The following is a 19,799-nucleotide window of genomic DNA, read 5'->3' on the forward strand; positions in this document are numbered from 1 at the left end:
GTTCTGTGTGCTTGAGAGCAAGAAAACTTTCAACCAAAGGATTTGTCCTTGTCCAGGACAATTTGGTTTCAGTTAGAGGTAGTTTATTTGATGAGAATAGCTCATTTTCTAGTGATGCTAGATATCATATGATCATAATCTCAGAAATGCTTCCTTCCCATAGACAGACCTTTGACTCTCCTCTGGGAAAGCAGGGAACTACATCTTTGAACCAGGGTGATATTTTGAGAACTGGGGCTATGCAAGGGAAAGAAATAAGATAAATATGGGAAATAATATGCAGTAGAATTTGCAGGAAAATTATTTACTTCAAATGATTCATTTGTTTTAAATTAAATAGTTTATTACTCATGTAGGTGGTAATAATTATTGACATTTAGAGATTCCCTCTTATTGTTCAGTTTCACAGTATCTTATAATTCTCCCATCTGCCCAATAATTTTATAAGGTACCTTTCATTGCACTAATTTAAGGGATGGGAACACCTGTAATGTAAATTTGTTCTGCCTTTACTGTGTCATTATACATCTCTATCTTCTAATTGGATTATGGTATACAAGTAAGGACACTCCATGAGTTTTAGAAAAGGGGTATGGAATTGGCATTGGATGAAGATATTAAAGGTAACAAATTACAAAGATATTTTATTTTGCAGCTTTTAACATTTGACTCATTTCCTTGGTTGCTCATTAGTTCTGTTTATCACTCCGACCCAGCCAGTATTAATTACAGCCCATAGGTTGGTCCCTGGTGCTTATATTCTTTACTGATGGATAAGCTCAGTGACCATTGCTATAGGCCATTGGTGACTCTTTTATGGGGAGGAAAGGAGAGAGAAGGATGGACATGTTCTGTTATAAACAAACACTTGTCCACTTGCACTGTGCATCTGGGAGAACTTGGCATCCTTTCCATTTTGCCCATATGTTTTCTTCTTTAATTTTTAGAATAAGGAAGTAGATTTTTGTTTTGAGTTACAAGTACACAGGCATAAGGTCTCAGCTGAAGATGGAAATGTAGGATTTGTTGTCTTACAGATTTTAATTAAAACTACATGCAAACGAATAAAAGAACTCCAACTAAAAAAGCAAATAAATAGAAAAAAATGGGCAAAAAACTTGAATAGGAACTTTATAAAAGATGGTATGCAAATGACAACTAAGCATATGAAAATGTAGCTTGACTTCATTAGACCTGACAGAAATGCAAAGTAATAGGACTTTCTAGAATGCCTAAAATGGAAAGAAAGGAAAAAAGACACTAACAAGTGATAACAAGGGTGGTGGCAACTGGAACATTCACTAGCTGTAGAAGTACTAGTTTATATTGGTACAACCATTCTAGAAAACTCTTTGACAGTATCTTTTAAAGTTGAACAAATGAACAGATGGGATCATTATCACCAGCAGTATACTTGGAAAATGGCTATGTGTGTGTGTGTGTGTGCGAGAAAGAGAGAGAAGAGAGAGGAAAGAAGGAGAGAGATTGATATGTAGTTTGCTAATCCTTTCACCATGGTTAATTTCAAGCTACAAATGGTTTAAAAAACCAACTTGCAAAATCCTTCAATGTTTGTCAGTAACTAGACAGCTGCTGCCCAACCTAGTAATTCCATTTCTAGACATAGCCAACAGAAATGCATACATGTCGGTGCATAAGACACATACTAAAATGTTCACAGCAACTCTACTTGTAATGGATGGTAAAAACCAGAAACAACCCAAATATCTATTTATATTAGAATATGAATTGTAATATAGTCAGATAATAAAATACAACAATAAGGAATGGACTATTTAGAATCCAATTACACATTAATAGTAATGGGTGCTACAAACATAGTTGAAACCAGACAAAAAAGAATGTATATTTTTCAATTTATATAAAGTTCAATTGCAGGCAAACTAATCTTGTGTATTAGAAGTCAAGATAATTGTTATCCTTATTTGGAATCATGACTGAAAAGTAACACAGTGAAAGGTGGGCCTTCTAGGGTTCGTGTTGTGTTTCTTGATCTAGGTACTATTTTAAATGATTTACCTTTTGAAAATTCATTGAACTGTAACTTATGATTTATATAAACTGTAACTTATGATTTGTATATTTGTCTGAATGTAGGTTTTATGTCAACAAAAATATTTACATAGGGCAAAAAAGCATATGGGCAGAGAGGAGATTACCCAGAGATGAGATATATAAAGTGAGAAGATGGGGGAGGGTGTAGCTCAGTAGTAGAGTTCATGCTTAGCATGCACAAGGTCTTGGGTTCAATCCCTAGTACTTCCATTAAAAACAAACAAATATACAAACTGAATTATCTCTCCCCTCCCAAAAAAATTAAAAAAAAAATAAAGTGAAAAGAGAAGAGTGACAGAACTTTGGGGAACACAGACTTTGTTCCTATTTCTTTCATTGTTTTCTTCTGGCCCCTTCCTGCTTTTTCTATGAAAGCATTGCATAAGGTAAGGATAATGCTAAGAACTTTCTTTTAGAGAGTAGGACCTCTCTGTAGCATTTCTGCTTAGAGACTGTTTCCAAGGGGACCTTTGGACTGAGTTTATTCTTAGATTTAGAGCTGGAGGAAGAACTACTGTCATGAGGAGACTACCTGAAGGCAGGAGATGGTGCTAACTGCAGAACAGCAACATTTTTCTAAACCCTCCTAGTGTGTTGGATCTCTCAGTAAGTGCACTGTAACCACATCATCATCTCACAATGATATACTGAAATGATATAATTTGTGAATTACGTGGTTTGAGAAGAGGGGAAAGGGAAGGAATTCCATACTGAGCATCTTCTCAAGAGTGCATTTGAAAGTGGGGAGGGAGGTACTCGCAGTTAAACAGAAAGGTCTCTCACTACAGTGTATTCATGTATAATATTAGAAAAACGTCTGTTCATCTGGACTACTGAATACTTGTCTCTCTTTTCCAGAAATGGCACAAAGTCTCTTGAAGACACCACCTATGCCTGTAAGGACAAAATTGCTACATCATGTAGGATTGTCACTTTATAATACCTCTCATGGCTTCAATGAGGAAGAGGTGAAAAAAAAACTTCAGCAGTTTAGTGGTGGATCCGTTGACCTTCAGAAGGAAGACAATGGCATTGGCATTCTTACTCTGAACAACCCAAGTAAAATGAATGCCTTCTCAGGTATAGAGATCCTCCTTTTGCTAGTTGAAGAATGGCACTGAATCTAACCTGCTATCACTTGATTTTTATCCTTAGTCTGTTGACAGAATTCTTGAAAGTCATGGTACTCTCTGTAGAACATGAAAAAAACAAAACTAAACAACCAACTATCACGTGCACCAGGAACATTTTTCTTTCCTAATTATGAATATTTTAATGTTTTTTTTTAATCCATGAATTTAGATGTTGATAAAAAGGAAACCATCAGATTAATCTTGATTATTTTTTCTACTGAAATTTTAACTGCTTAATAACTTTGTGTTCAGCTAATGTCATTGGGAGACAATTGGATGTTTCAGAGATTTTAAAAACTAAAGACAAAAGCCTAAAATGAAAAAAAAATTTATTCAGCTTAAATGTTTTTTTTATGAACTGAGCTAAGACTGTCATTTTAACCATGCAGTTCCAATAATCAGTGAAGACACTCATTTGCCTATTTGCTCCTTTTCTAATTCTTAGATACAGGTAAATACCTTCTATTTGCTAGACAGCACATTGGCATATAAGAATTTTATATTTAAGAGATCTCAAGGTCTAGGACATGTGATAATTTGTAATTTTTTACCAAAGCTCAAATTTGAATTATGCTACCATGATTTTAGACAAGAGTTAATGAGTAACCTTGCTGACTACCCAGCACTTGTGTTTCGAGGTGATTTTGGCATTCTGTTTGTCAGTAAAAAAAAAAAAGCAAGACACAAGTGTGTCAGCCATACATATTTAAAATTTTCTAGTAGACATATTTTTTTTAAAAAGAAACGTAAAATAAATTTTTAAATAAATTTTTATTTAACCCAATATATTCAAAATATTTCAACATGTGGCACATACAGAGTTACTGAGGTATTGGCCATGTCTTTGAAACCTGGTGTGTATTTTGCACTAACACGCGTCGCGATTTGGACTGGCCCTGTCTCAAGTGCTCAGTAGCGACACGTGGGTGGTGGCTGCTCTGTCAGAGCAGCCCCATACTTGCAGTTGGTTCAGAGAGTAAAAGCCAGTTTTTATGTTAGCCTAGGAAAAATAAAATTAGAAAGGTAAGACTGCTCTAGAGGCTTTGACTAGGTTAATACTGGTTTTAACTTGCTACTGAAGAGCTATAATTTATAATTTATTAGTAAAACTTTTTATTCAAGTGGGAACAAATATTAATTCTGATGCCTAATTTTTGAAGCTAATACAAGCAGAGCTGCTTGATTTGGGTAATGGTGTTTGGTTGGGTTCAGAGGAGATGAGTGAGCCCCACAACACACAGCCCCCAAGGCCCCACCAGATACTCTTTAAGGTCCATTTCAACTCTTGCATTTATTTTACAAAAAGATTAGTTTAAGATTAACTATTGGTATAGATTTCTCATACTCAAGGCCAGCATTATTTTTTTAGTAGCTTAAATATTAGGGATGATTGAAGGTTCATATTTATCTACATAGATGTATTCTTACCCTAAATGAGTGGGGTTTTTGGTCAAAAACTACTAGACTGTGAATCTTTTGAGAGCAAGAACCAGATTTCTAAAGCATCTAGGATGTCCTTGGGAAGGGCTGCTGTTTTAACAAAGTCATAATTAGCAATTAGAAAGAATAGCTGCATTAGTCATTTGTGAATTAATAACATTAATTTTAACTTTTATTGTGGAACCACTTCACTACTAATTAGCTCAGACGATGGCAAAGAAAAGAATAGTTCTTGGCATCATGGAGTTTATATTCCAAATAAGTGTACATAGTTTCATAGGGCCTAAATAGTACATTTTGGAACCTCATGGTACAGATTCTTTGCCAGTTTTAATCTTCTGTTATGATCTTTATGTTGGCTTCTAAAGCATTTTCTTAAGCAGAAGAAAGAGTACAGTTAATCATACTGAGAGCATTATGAACTTGGAAGGTCACTCAGATAAATGCATCTGAAAGAATGATAGTCTTTGCTGTTTCCATGTTAAATTAGCCCATTATAGAGAAGCCCCAGTAGAATTTTGTTATGATATTAAGGTAACAGTCTAATCTATAAATCACAGAATTGGTGGTTGGTAGACATCTAAGTGGCAGCCTGTGAAGCTGTCCCATAGTATGCCTTGGGCTTCCTAGAACACAGTTTATTAACCGTGGAACAAAATGATATTTACTGGTACTTTCTTGAACTAACATCCTGTTACAATAGGTCTGAAGTGAGTAGGGTAGGAATTTCACCTTTGTTTTGTATGCCATGTGCCCAATGTATCATAAGATCTCATAGTATTCTGGGAGACAGTGCTGTATTTGAGTTAGGAATACAGGCATAACTCTTATTCTGAGCTTGTTGACTAAGACACTTAAAGTGTATGGCTATGAGGTCAGGTCTACATTTCATTTTTACCCTAGGGGATAATTTTTTCTTACCATCATATCCCGTATTATTCATTCCAAGTTTCCTAGTCCTAGGATACTCATGATATATTCTCATTTTTTCTACCTAGCCATCTATTTATGTGATTTCTTAATTAAGAGAGAGAAAGAGAGAGAGAGATCACTAACAAATTGTAAGTTTTTAAAGCAGAGGTTGTCATGGGTACCTCTCTTGTATGTACTCCTCAGTCCGAACATGATAGGCGTTTGATAGACATTCAGAACATATTTGTAAAATTTATGATTTAAGAGTCCTGTTTGATACCTTATGGTTTCTAAATTATTTCTATTTTTCTGGTATTTTCTGTGTTTGTAATTTTCCCCTCCTGTCTCTGGCAGGCGTTATGATGCTACAACTTTTGGAAAAAGTGATTGAATTGGAAAATTGGACAGAGGGGAAAGGTCTCATTGTCCGCGGGGCAAAAAATACTTTCTCCTCAGGATCTGATCTAAATGCTGTGAAAGCACTGGGAACTCCAGAGGCAAGTACTGCATGAGTAATCAATAGACTCTACATGTTTATCAGACATCTGTGACTGAGATACTTACATTCTACTTACATGGTTATTATGAGGACAGCTATTCTTTAATAGCTTTACAAGGACCAGAGTTTTTGTTTTGCTAAGATTAGTTTGCAATAGTGTGAAGTAATTGGGAGAAAAATGAAGGACAGGGAGAAGAATAGCAATGACCAAAGTCAGCAAGAATCTGAATTTTCTAAGTGGAAGTCCCTAAGAATCTCATGATAAGGAAAAAATGCGGTACATGTGTAACGTGCCCGGCAGAGCTTAGGCACATAGCAGACTTCAATAAATGGTAACAGTCAAAGACTTTGCCTCTGGATTTTGATGATAGAAAAGAAATCCTAATCATCTTCCATTATTATCATTCCTCCAAGGAACCTGTTTTTCTTGAACTCAGCCCTCCACCAACAGCCTCTGGGAAGGGGGGAAGAGAAAGAAAAAAAGTGAAAAAAAAAAAAAAAGTATTTGTTGCCATTTAATTATAGATGTGGGCTGTAGGTAGGGAGTCATGTTTTAATGTTATACCACTCTATAAAATAATTTGATCTCTATTTGTAGAATATATGAGGAAAGACCTCTTTTTTGGTAATTTTGATAGATTTGTATTTGAATTCTAGTTTCAACATCTTCTGGCTAAGGGATTGGACAAATCACTTATTCTTTTTAAGTCTTATTTTCCTAATTTATAAATAAGAATTGTACATTTCACAGAGCTGTTGTGAGGATTCAAGATGACATAAAGTTCGTACTAGCATGGTGTCTGAAAAAGGTAGCTGTTATTTTTCTTTCAAAGATCTTGATATTAATAAACATTGTCTATGATGATCATAATTTGTGGCACCACTGGACTTGAGTTTGTAATGAATCTGAATGGTTCGAGTAGTAAGTCGGAGATTAGAACATACAAATTCTTGCCCAAGCTTTACTATTAATTGCATGACCTGCAAGTCATTTGATGATAATTTTTTTTCGTCTCTAAAATGATGTATTGCTTGGTATCTTACTTTGTTCACAAAAGACACTGTAAAGATAGTATGAGATAATAGATTATTGTGGGTCTGCCAGAAGTCAGGTAGGAAACCATCCCTAAAAATGTGAAAGGTTATTTTACTTTCTTCTAGTTAGAAGGTTGTTTCTGTCTCTTTAGATTATGTGCCCATAACTTTTCCCCCTATATAAGTAGAAGCTAGAAGTGGAAACATGTTCATTGTTTCTTATGTATATTATGGGTCTGACGCAAATCATGTAGGAAAATACATGTCATTTTTATTCAGACTTCAGATAAGGGGTCACTTAATTAAGTTTATTCTTTCCAGAATGGACATTCACCAAGTAATCTGCTGTGTTGAATGACTGCAGGAGAGTAAGACTGACTTTTGATCACCACCTGATAACTCAGATGGTGTGGTCCCAATGCTTAAACAGCACTGCAGGCGTCCATCACTTGTAGTTATGCACATCTGCCAGTCTCATTAAAAAAAATCAAAAGTTGTGATTCTGCTTACGGAGTGTGTGTTTAGAACCCAGACTGGTACTTAAAATACCTTATTTTATTTAAAACGCTTTCCTGGGTAGATGAATTCTTTATTGTACTTTTAAGAAACCTCCCTAGACATAGTATAGGAAACATATAGCATAGCAATAAACAATTTGAGTAAATTCTCTTCATGGATACTAGTAAGAAACACAGTAATATGTATAAAGTATGGGGTATGTTTGTCATATGATGATTTTAAAATTAACAAGAACTAGAAATAGTTAACAGAAAGCTCCTGAAAACTATTTCCATTTCGCATATAGAGCATATTCCTGTATGCCTGAGAAATAGCTATACGTGTGCCTAAAACTGAAATTTAAAATGGCCTCAGGACTTCGGAGGCTCATACATGTGTATGAGTCATAGCTGCACGAAAAGCACATCTGTCCCTCACAGCTGAGCTATTTGGAGACACTTATCATGACTTTAAGTTATAAACAGCCTTTCTCTCAATGAGGCTCTTCTTTATCTAATATACTCACTGTTCGTTGTTGCAGATACCTCATAGCACCTGCTTATTTGGTGAATTTGCTTTTCTGAGGATGATGAGATAACTAGAATAGTCGGTGTTTTTACTAATCGGATTACATTCCTTTCTGATAATAATAAGATACTTGAAAGTGACTATCAAATGGTGCTTTTTAAAAAAAAAAAAAGATAATTATGTTGATGTTTTTGCCACTATTTTTTCAAAGTTTTAAAAAATATTTTACTAATGAAAATGACCAAATATAATCAAAAGTAGAGAGACTAATACGGTAAACTTCAGGTACTCATAGTATCAACAAACATCAACATCATATTTGGTTATCCATCATTCCACTGTTTTTTTTTCTTTCTGCGTCTGGTCTCTTAAGAGGTTGGTTTGATTTTGGTGTCGTTTGTTTAATGAGCAGGAAAAGAGCTCCAACTGTTCCTATTAGGCAGTTAATCTTTGGCTGAGAAGGTCCAGGGAGGGAGATGAATTAGCGTAACACAAGCATTAACCCTGAGAAGTTATAGGACAGAAGAAAGAATAAAATAGGGAAACAAATCTAGTTTTGTTTTTTTTTTTTTTGTAAGATTTGTAAGATTCAGGCTGGATGCCACAGATGTTCTGTAGACAAGAAGTCTTTTCTCGGAGGGCAGAAATGATAAAAATCCGCTTATAAGCTTCAAGATACGGGGAAATAAAAACCCGCCTGTTCTGTATTGAATGTGTTTAATGCCTCAAGGAAAAGTCTGGCATTTTAGAAACCTTTATATTCTTAATCTAGCTTGAAGATAACCTCCTTCTTTGTCCCGTGGCCTCCCCTGTAACTTTTCTGCGAATCTCTTGCCCCCAGTTTCTCTGTCGCCTGAATTTCCACGGTAACCTCAAAGTTCTTGTTTAACTTCTTTGCCTTTTTCTACTACTATTGTGTAGTTCCATTTTAACTGTATGAATTTATAGACAAGCGATTATAATTTTCTCTAAACCTTTCTATGTATTTTGAGGAAATTAATAAATCCATACAACAAGCACTTAGCTAAAAAAAAAAAAAAATAGAGGCCCATTTGTGATTCTAGGATAAGAGACTGTCACAGGCTGGGCGTTTTCCCACTCAGGATAAATGTGGCTTAGAGTAAATGTGATATTGACAGCTCCCTTTGGTGCTGGGGCTGGGCACTGGGCATCTCATCTCTGCTGCACTAGGGGGAGCTGGAGGAGGCAGCATGGGTGTCAGGGTAGCACCACATAGGGTGGAAGTATCCCCATCTGCAGCAACTCGCAAACCCTTTTAAAGGACTTCCCAGCTCCCAGCTTTCATTCATCAGAGTAGGTCTAGATTTTCACTGGTTCCCTTCCCTCAGGTCATTCTATCACAAGTGAAGGTTTCTCTGTCACTGACTCATTTTCGCCCTGTAGCCCAGGAAGAGACCTGAGCAGTTAACCATTGTTGGCTAAGTGGCTTTGGAAAACAAATTTAATAAATTAAATCTTTCTTCTTCCTAGATCATGTTGGTTGGTACAAAGTAATCTCCGCTTTATGATACATTTAAAGCCAAAACATACTTATTATCTGATTGCCAGTGCAATTAACACATACTAGTGATAGCAATGATAGATAACATTGTTCTATTACTATACATCAGGCACTGTTCTAACCTCTTCCATGCTATAACTTATTTATTACTAACTCCCCTAATGAGATACAGGTACTATTACTAGCACCATTTTACAGGTAAGGGGACTGAGGCACAGAGAGGTTAAGTATCTTGCCCAAATTCAAACCAGCTAGTAGGTGGTAGAACCCAGAGTCAAACCTAGGCAGTTTAGCTTGAGTCTGTGTTGTTAATCATCATTCCATACTGCTTTCATATATTTTAATGTGGCTTTTTATCTTTTGAATGCAAATTATAGTATATAGCTTAATACCCGCTTCACTTTAATTTTTGCCAATTCTAGATATTTCCATCAGTATTTTAAGTACTCTAAAATCTAGGAATAGAAAATAGGCCTATTGAAATGATTTACTGAGATAATTTAACAGACTTTACAGGACAAGTTTTTAAAATAATATAAATCGGTCTAGTTTTAAACCTTCTCACTTTTTGTTCTTGTATTAATTTTCTCATCAGTTTATAGTATAGACTGACCTTCCTGATAAAGGCTTTCAATTAGGAAATTTGTATTATTTTGGTCTTTACAACTTTAACTGCCTTTGTTTTATTATTCAACATAATTCTCCATCTAAAATTCATCTGATTCAGTTAACTTCAACAAGCATGTACTGTATGCAAAACATTATACTAGCTTTTGAGGGTAAAGAAGGCATTTTGTCAGCCTCAAAGACCTTATTGTCTAGGCCTAGCAAATGCCTTCTGCCTTTCTCCTCTGTAAAGCCTTTTCAACTACTGCAACCCAGTTGAAATGAATTTCATGCTGGCTACTGTTATCGGCTTGTTAAGGCGTTTCTTAAATTACTTATCATCCTATGCCTTGACGCATGTTGCATTTCTCTATGCCTCATAAGATTTTTGAGGACTGGGAGCTGGGACCACATTCTACTGATTCTGTGCCCTTACCTTATCTTGTGTAGGTGATGTGTCTGATAATAAATCCAAACACAATGCATACAAGACAATCTATAAATTCTGTAATTAAATTACAAACATAAAAATACTGCAGAAACACAAAGGAGAAAGCTGTTAGTGTGGGATTTAGTAAATCTTGATAAAAAAATATTTCATCTGAGCATTCCTTGAAACAGGTAGAGAAAAGGACAGCCTGTTCCAAATAGTGGGAATGGTATGAGCAGAGACACAGGAACAACAATAAGTGTAAAGCATGAAAGGAATGGCACACAGTTTGATGTGGCAGAAGTTAGGGTTCTTGGATGAGGGGGTCAATACAGTTGGTAAAATGGTTTGGGATCAGTCTTTCCCAAGGAATTTAGACTTTTTTCTATTGGTAATATGAAGTTATCATCGTTTAGGAAGGTTTATCAGATGGCTGTATTAAAGATATATTACAAAGGAATAAGAAATTAAATGCAGAGAGACCTGTTCGGAATCAAGGCTGTTGTAATAATCTAAGGATGAGTAACACAAGTCTGAACTGGTGTAGAGGCAGTGAGAATAGAAAAGGGATTTACATTGGAAATATTCAAAGGAAGAACTGAGGGGATGTGCTTGGTAACCAACTGAGTGTGGGAAAACTGTGAAATGGAAGAGTCAGAGATAATACCAAAATTCTGAGCCTTGTTTGACCACAAAACTTTTTTCTGCTAACTCAAAACTCTCTCTGTGGTCTTTTACAGAATGTTTAGGTACATTTTCATCTTCTCAGCTATGCTTTAAGTCAGATATAACAGGTATTTTTTATTCTTCATTCCTTCCTTGTGGATGAGGAAACTGAAGTATAGTTGTGACTTGCTCAAGTTTATTTTCTTATTAAGAGGTAACATTAGGATTAAAACAGCTTTTTCACTCCCAATTGGTTTTGCTATGCTGAACTTTAAGTATTGGCAGAATGTGAAATTTCTAGCAGGTTTGGGGATTCTACATGAAAACAACAGTTGAAGCAATGGGAATGGCTGAGACTTCGAAGGAAGAAATTGTAGGTAAAGGAGAGAAAGAGAATCATGGATTGGATTTTTGGTAATACAGCAGTTAGCTGAATAAGGAGAGACAAAGAGGAAAACTAGAAAAGAGCAATCAAAGACATAGGAAGAGGATCAGGAGTGGAAAATGTGGCTGGAAACTCAGAATATCAAAGTGAAGAAACTGGTCAAGGCAAGATATATATGTTTGGTCTCTGGAGAGACAGAGGAAGATGATAATAAGGAAAAGTCTTTATTTAATTTAAAGCCTAATTTAACAAATAGGAGATTATTAGAAACTTTTGAGGAGAGTCTTTTGAGAGAAGGCTGAAGCCCAGATTATACCAGGTTGAAGAAAGTATATGAGGAAAAAAAAAAGAGGCAGTGAAGTTACACTACAGTTAAGAAAATTGTTTTTTACATATTTATATTCTTAAGGGATCAGAGTTTGGGATAATAGGTGGGTATGTCTTATGCCTCTTCCCCCCTAATTTCCCTGAGTAGATCTCTACACTTTTCTGGAGTGTGTGATCTGACCGTCACAGCTAAGTCTTTGCTAAGTCTTTGCAGTAGCATGCAAGGCTGAGACCAAGGAACCCTAGAAGATCAACACAGTCGAACACTGCATCATTTGCATGTCAGATAGCATCAAAGAGTTTTAAATGAAAATCTCATTTTAAAAAGTTTGGTATATTTTTGTTTTTATTACTTTCTAAATACTGAAAATGTGAAAATGTTTTTAAAAATTTTCTTCTATAATACGTTTGTGTTATACCTTTGTGTTTATTCTTATTTAAAGGATGGAATGGCCTTATGCATGTTCATGCAAAACACCTTAACAAGATTTGTGAGGTAATGTATCTTTTTTTTTTTTTAAATACAATTTCTAACCAACAAGGACCTACCATATAGCACAGGAAACTATACTCAACATCTTGTAATAACCTATAATGGAAAAGAACCTGAAAAATAATGTATATATATGTATAACTGAATCACTTCGCTGTATATCTGAAACTTATACAACGTTGTAAGTCAGCTATACCTCAATAAAAAAGTTAAAAAAAAGAAGAAAGAAAAACACACACACAAATAAAAATAAAAACAATTTCCAAAAATCCAGAAATAGCTGTTTATTATTCTGTGTTTTGCAATAGTTAAAAAATAGTCATTGATTTTCTAATTATATTTATTCTAGTGATAAAATATCTATTTGTGCCATCAAGGGTAGTCATTTAATTAAATGTTAGTGAAGTACACACAAGTATTTAGAAAGTAAGAGACATGAGAGATAAAAAGAATTTAAGACATAGTACTTTCCTCTAAAGAGCTTTATATTACCAGCTATATTTATAGACATGGGAAAGTTAAATACTGGTATTAGAGCAGAATAGACACTGGTCAAGAGATGACATCTAAAGATGACCTACATTCAAATTTAGTGGAATATGTAGTGAAGTGGTCTCTATCTCAAGGAGAGAGGAAAAGAATTACCAATTGGAAAGCCTTTTACAGATTTCCAAGGAAGATGAATTCACCTTGCACCTAGATGAGGAAGAAAAGGAGGATATTCTTCTTGGCCTGTCATGATGCATTTGAGGTTACAGGGCCGATTAGCTTTCTACTTCCATATTCTGAATGTAAACAATTTAAACATTGTGAAAAATAAAGAAATTCATATTTATTTAATATACTTGTTAATTATACATCACTGTTTTTTTTTCTTTTTCTTTTCTTTCTTTCTTTCTTTTTTTTTTTTTTTTTTGGTATTCTCTGTATGTAAGAGTCTAGAAAGAAAAATGGAATCAACATTACTATTCTAAAATACTTTTTCATTGTCTTAGCTCCTGTTCACCTACCTCTCCCTATTACATTTGACTTTTTCCTAAATAAATCTTAAGTTTTTGATTTAAAAAATCCCTTTTATTTGGAAGCAGTGTGTGTTAAGAAATTTTTAATTACTTTAGACCTGCACCTTTTCATTTTGGTGAGAACCTACAAAAAATTCTATACTTCGAAACATTTCAGATTTATCTTTTAATATTCACGCACCTCCTCTGCAAAGTGGGTCTTTACAAACAAGAAAGGTGAAGGTATGTTTTTACTTCAGAACCATGACTACAGAACCAGATTTATACAGGATCAGTCTCTGGATCACTTCAGTTGAGTAATGAACAAATTTTTGATAGGAACCTTCATAATAACACGGTTTTGGAGCTCAGTCTTCTATATCACATTTCTTCCCTTTGGATACAGCCTCAAATTTCCCATTTATTACCTGATATCAGTAAAATGGACTAAGGCAATATTACATTGAAATATTCTGATTTGCAGTTGCAGAGAGGTTCCAGGAGCTGTATACAGGGCAGATATTGTGGGTTGGATTCCAGATTGCCCCCATAAAGCAGTATCAAAATAGAGCAAGTCACACAAATTTTTTGGCTTCCCGGTGCATATAAAAGTTATGTTTACACTATACTTTAGTCTATTAAGTATGCAATAACATTATATCTAAAAAAAGCAATGTATATACCTTAATTAAATACTACTTTGTTGCTTAAAAATGCTAACCATCATCAGAGCCATCAGCGAATTGTAATCTTTTGCTGGTGGAGAATCTTACCTCGAAGCTGAAGGCTGCTGACTGATCAGGGTGGTCATTGCTGAACATTGGGGTGGCTGTGGCTATTTCTTAAAATAAGACTATGAAGTTTGCTGCATTGACTGACTTTCTTTCACAAACAATTTGTCTGCAGTAGCATTTTACCCATGGTAGAAGGTCATTCAAAATTGGAGTCAATCCTCTCAAACCTTGCCTGATTTATCAAATAAGTTTTATGGAATATTTTAAATCCTTTGTTGTTATTTTAACAATATTCACAGCATCTTTACCAGGAGTAAATTCCATTTCAAGAAACCATTTTCTTTGTTCATCCATAAGAAACAGCTCCTCATCTGTTGAAGTTTTATAATGAGATTGTAGCAAGTCAGTTACATTTGCAGGCACCACTGTAGTATGAATTGTTGTATCTTCAGTATTACACTGGATTTGCTGCTTATGATATACAAGCATGTGGTTCTACTGTCCTTTGAGGTGTGTTTATTATTATAAATGTAGTTCAGTAATTTTGTTTCTACTGCATCTTAAAATTTTTAATAACATTTATAAATTAATATTGAAATTTAAAATAGTAACATCCATTTTTCCTTTTTCCTCCAATATACAGACTTCCTTTAATAAGTGTTGCACTTGTTCAAGGTCGGGCATTGGGCGGAGGAGCAGAACTTACTACAGCATGTGATTTCAGGTAGGATTAAAAATTGTATTACTCTTGGCATAAATGTAACTAACACATGCTCAAATTTATTTTTTTGCCTGAATATAAATAGTGTATATATTCTTACACAGGATAATCAATTAGCAGATATTTCCTTTTTGCCAATCGTTAGAGGAGATAATTTTGGTCAGTCTAATATAACTCCATCATTACTTTGTTACTATGCATTTCAAGCAGTTAACAAAACAAAATGATTCTGAATTAATCAAATCCGTATTAGCAAAGTCCCTGGAGAGGGAAACCAAGGAAATATATGAAACTTTAAGATTTAAAAGAATTATACAAAGAAAAGAACCCTTCCCCCCCCCCAAAAAAAAATCTAAAGGAAAAAAAGAGAATGGAGAAAAAGTCTGCTGTAGTTGTCTCCTTATTAATAAAAAGTTTTCTGAAATCCATTTGCTATCTTTACTGTGATTTGTAGTAACTTTGTGATTTGGGGCTGATTAGGGAATAAACTTAGAGAAGGTTATTTGGGACCAACAAACCTTCAATTTTACTGCAGTATTAAATTGCAGTACTTTATAGGAATGATGCAATTTTGGTAAGGTCTTTTTTGTTTTGGTTTTGTGTGTATAAAACATAAATGTAGACTTTAATGACTTGCTACAAAGTGGGAACCTATGTAACCATGTTGTAGGTCAAGAATTGGAACATTACCAGCACTCCAACCCCCCCACCCCCACATGCCCCTCCTAAGTCTTATCCCCCTCATTTCTATCTACAGGAAACTTACCTTGAGTTTCATGATAGTTACTTTCTTACTTTCTTTTATAGTTTTGTATGCTAACTATTCTGTAACCAATAGAGTCTATTTTTTCTTTTTTAACGTTATATAAATGGCAACATATACTAATAGAAAGACTATGAGGAAAGATTCAGTAAGCTAATTCATGCAGAGTAGTAACATTTTATATTAATTTTTCTTCTTTTTTAAATCTATGACTCGGTTTTCAATTTATAAGTTGAAATATATCACTTTGTATTCACATAAATAGAGACTTTAAAATAGTTTTGGTATGTAAGACAATTTACAAAGATCTCAGCCTCTTTGAAAACTAATACTTCCTAATTGGAAAGGATTCTTGTACATGATGAAAATGGCCATTTCATGACAGTGCCCTCTGCTGTCATCAACGTAGAGTGCATCAGGATGCTACATTTCGTTCTGTGAGACAATGTGGGGCTAAACATAAAATGCTCTGTGTGAAAAAGGATTAAATGCTTTTCTCACTTCACCCTGAAATACAGATACTTATAGAATATATAATATAAATGTATAATTATATAACATATAACATATAAAGTATATAGTTAAATACATAATTTAATATATTTAAAGAATTCTAAGCCATGTGTGAAAGTACATTACTACACTTAAAAATCACCTACATAAAAGTAAGTGCAAATTAAAACTTTACAGGTGTACTTTGGAGAAAGTATACCCTCTAAAATAGAGTCTGGTGTTCATCTTTAAGTATTTATTAGACTTTTGCATCAACGTTTATATTTATTCCTGATCTATGTTTGGGTGTAGTTAGGGTTTAAGGCAAAAGGCAAAATCACAGGGAAAAATAATCAGAGATTGTTTACTCCTTTGCCACTGCTAATTTACCTTGCTGTGTTGTTCTCCTCTAAATGAAGGAAGTATCATGTGTCCTAGAACCTCATGAAATATTTATTTTTTTGGTCAGGAGGTGTCTGAGGGTACTGCCCTCATCAGGCATATTCAGTAACATACCAGATACATTCATTTTTCCAATGAAGACATATTCATTTGTGGGCCAACTATTTGGCATATACAGGACACTCATATTAAATTGAGTTCAGTAGATTCATTAAACATGTGTTTAGCACCCATTTATGCTAGGAACTGCCATTCAAGAAACTTTTATGTCTTGGTTTTTGTTTAATTATTCTTGTAATATAGTTTTATTACATCTTATAAAATTATTTGTCCACTGACATGAAACTAAAAAAATAGAAACTGATCCTTCATAACAAAAGTGTGAAAAGCACAGTCCTAGAATTGTTTGGCCCTTTTAAATTGACACACTAAATGCAAAAGTTCTTAAAACTTAAAGGCTAACAGAGAAGATTATATACCAAACTATATTCCTAGTCACAGCTGCAAGGAAGCAATAAATCAATACAAGTTCTCTAGCTGATTCCACCCCCTCCCAACTTTATCAACACCGTGTCAGTTATCTTCTGCGACAAACTGCTTTAGCTGTATTCTAAAAAGATCTGCTTGTTCCAAAAAAAAAAAAACACCAAAAGATTTCATAGCATTCTGCTAAAAAGGTAAGTTCTTTCCTTAGGCATATATTTTGGTTCTTTTTAGCTTGTTTGACTTTCTAACTTAGAGAATGCCTGGAATCCACTCAACTGACACTTTCATTCCTGCTGTTCTTTTATTACAAATGGAAACTATTTCAGAAGATGTGAGATATTCTTAATACAAATATTCCAAAGAAGTGAATTCATACAACATTCTGGCATTGCCCCTCTCCCTGTTCCCAAACCCTTTAAGCACCAGCTGATTATACATGTAATGAATGAATATGTTAGAAACACTCAGGACTACTTGGCAAATACAGACCTTCATACTAAACTGCTTTCAACTGAGTCATAAATTTCATGTGAAACATTCTTATAGAAAATGGCTTTTTAAAAACATTTTCTAAAACGAAACATTAACCTATGAATTGAAAAGTGGCATTCCATAGTGCTCAGAATCTAGTCACTCCAACATTATGTTTCCCTTTAGTGACAAATGGATGAGAAAATAAAAATCTAGAACTGTGATAAAATAAATTTGCCTCTAATTTTTAAAATTTGTCTTGATTAATTAAAATATCTAGAATGAAATATAAATTAAGAAAATATTTATTTGAGTATTAGTTTCTTGCTGCAGCCATAACAGATTACCACAAATTTGGTGACTTAAAACAGCATCAGTTTAATTATCTCACAGATAGGTAGGTACTGAAGTCTGATGGGACCCAGCTGGTTTCTGCAGACTTGGCCACATAAGGGCACATCTGCATGTTGGCTGGATTGGGTTCTGAGGACTCTGAGGGAGCATCTGCTTCCAGGCTCACCCAGGTTACAGCTGGCAGAATTGAGCCCCATGCACAAGTAGGACTGAGGTCCCTATTTTTCTTGCTGACTATCCGCCAGAGGCCAGTTTTGCCCCTAAAGGATGCCTGCATTCCTGCTCCTGTTTTCCATGTGGGCCTCCTTCAGCAATGGTCAGTTAAGTTCCTTTCACATACTGAACCTTTCTCATTTACCCTTCTGCTGCAGCTCTGACTGTAGCTGGAGAAAGTTTCCTGCTTTTAAGAGCTCACGTGGGCCCACTCAGGTAATCCAGGATAATCCCCCTATTTTGCTATATGTAACCTTAATTACATCTGTGCAGTCCCTTTTGCTGTGTGAAGTAACATACGCACAACTCCAGGAATTAGGGCATGGACATCTTTGTGGGGCCATTCTACCTACAACATATGGGCTTGGCATAGAGAATACAGTTGCCAGATTTTTTTGCTAACTTTTATATTCCTTTCTGATCACCAGTGAAAACTGGTGACTTTGTTATTCTGTTACCCTCATAAACTGTATCTTTTTAAATTTTTGTTTAGATACCTTTTAGAAAACATTAGTCAAAGTTCCTGTATACACCAAATTTATAAAGGTTCACTGATAAAAATATCTCAAAACTACCCATGAAAATAGAAAATGACAAACTCAGCCTGCTTGACTTTTCAGCATCAATTTTTGGCAATCAAAAGCACAAAAACAGTTTAATTACATGTCTGAATTTTTTTTGCCACTGAATTTGGTATAAGAGAGAAATTGGAATTGTATTTTTTGTTTGGAAATATAGGCCCTCTGTGTCTGTGGATTCCACATCTGAGGATTCAACCAACCAAGGATGGAAAATAGTTGGGAAAAAATTTTCCAGAAAGTTTCAAAATATTTAAATATTCAGAACTTGAATTTGCTAGGTGCTGGCAACTATGTACATAGCATTTACATTGTATTAGGTATTATAAGTGATCCAGAGATGACTTAAAGTATATGGGAGGATGTGAGTGAGTTATATACAAATACTGCACCATTTTACATAAGGGAATTGAGCATCCGAGGATTTGGTATCTGCAGAGGGTCTGGAACCAATCTTGGAATGGACAGAGTTTCCCTACTCACTTAGACTCACTAGTTTTTAACATTTTGCTGTTTTGGTTTTGTTTTTCACTTTGTGTGTGTGTGTGTATTTTTTTATGTATAATACATATAATAATTTTTCCTGAGAAATTTAGGAGTAGGTTGCAAACATCTTGCTCTTTTACTCCTTTAAATACATACACACAAATATGTATATTCTTTTTTAAGAACTAGAATATTCTCTTACATAGTCCCAGCACAATTGTTGAATGTAGGAAGCTTTACATTAATGCAGTGCTTTTATCTAATATACTGTCCATATTCCAGGTGTGTCAGCTCGGCACTAACTCCCAGTATAGCAGTGTTTCCCTCCACTGCAGGACTGTGTACTGCACTTAGTTGTCAGAGCCCTTTTCTCTCTTTTAGTCTGAAAGGATTCTTCGGCCAACCCTTGTCTTTCATGACTTGACATTTTTAAAGAAAACAGGCCATGTTTTGTTTTTTGTTTTTCAATAGATTGTTCATCGCTTTGGTGTCTTCTGATGATTTCATTCAGGTTATGTATCTCTGGATAATACCCCTACAAAAGGGAT

General features: G+C 34.7%; 2 protein-coding genes across 5 annotated transcripts in view; one reads left to right on the plus strand and one right to left on the minus strand.

The window, feature by feature from the left end:
- The window catches only part of ECHDC1 (ethylmalonyl-CoA decarboxylase 1), a 48,833-nt gene that overhangs the window by 14,362 nt on the left and 14,672 nt on the right, over positions 1–19,799 (plus strand). For all 3 annotated transcript variants that reach the window (XM_010965526.3, XM_010965527.3, XM_010965525.3), the window contains exons 2-5: positions 2,935–3,156; positions 5,916–6,058; positions 12,501–12,553; positions 14,929–15,009. In XM_010965526.3, coding sequence (XP_010963828.1) covers positions 2,937–3,156; positions 5,916–6,058; positions 12,501–12,553; positions 14,929–15,009 — 497 coding nt within the window. In that variant the 5' untranslated portion in view covers positions 2,935–2,936. The remainder of the gene's footprint in view (positions 1–2,934; positions 3,157–5,915; positions 6,059–12,500; positions 12,554–14,928; positions 15,010–19,799) is intronic.
- Positions 1–19,799, minus strand: part of LOC105077203 (sex comb on midleg-like protein 1) — a 32,349-nt gene that overhangs the window by 11,928 nt on the left and 622 nt on the right. The window lies entirely within an intron of this gene.

The sequence above is a fragment of the Camelus bactrianus genome, chromosome 8, assembly GCF_048773025.1.
Source record: "Camelus bactrianus isolate YW-2024 breed Bactrian camel chromosome 8, ASM4877302v1, whole genome shotgun sequence".
Lineage (NCBI taxonomy): Eukaryota > Metazoa > Chordata > Mammalia > Artiodactyla > Camelidae > Camelus > Camelus bactrianus.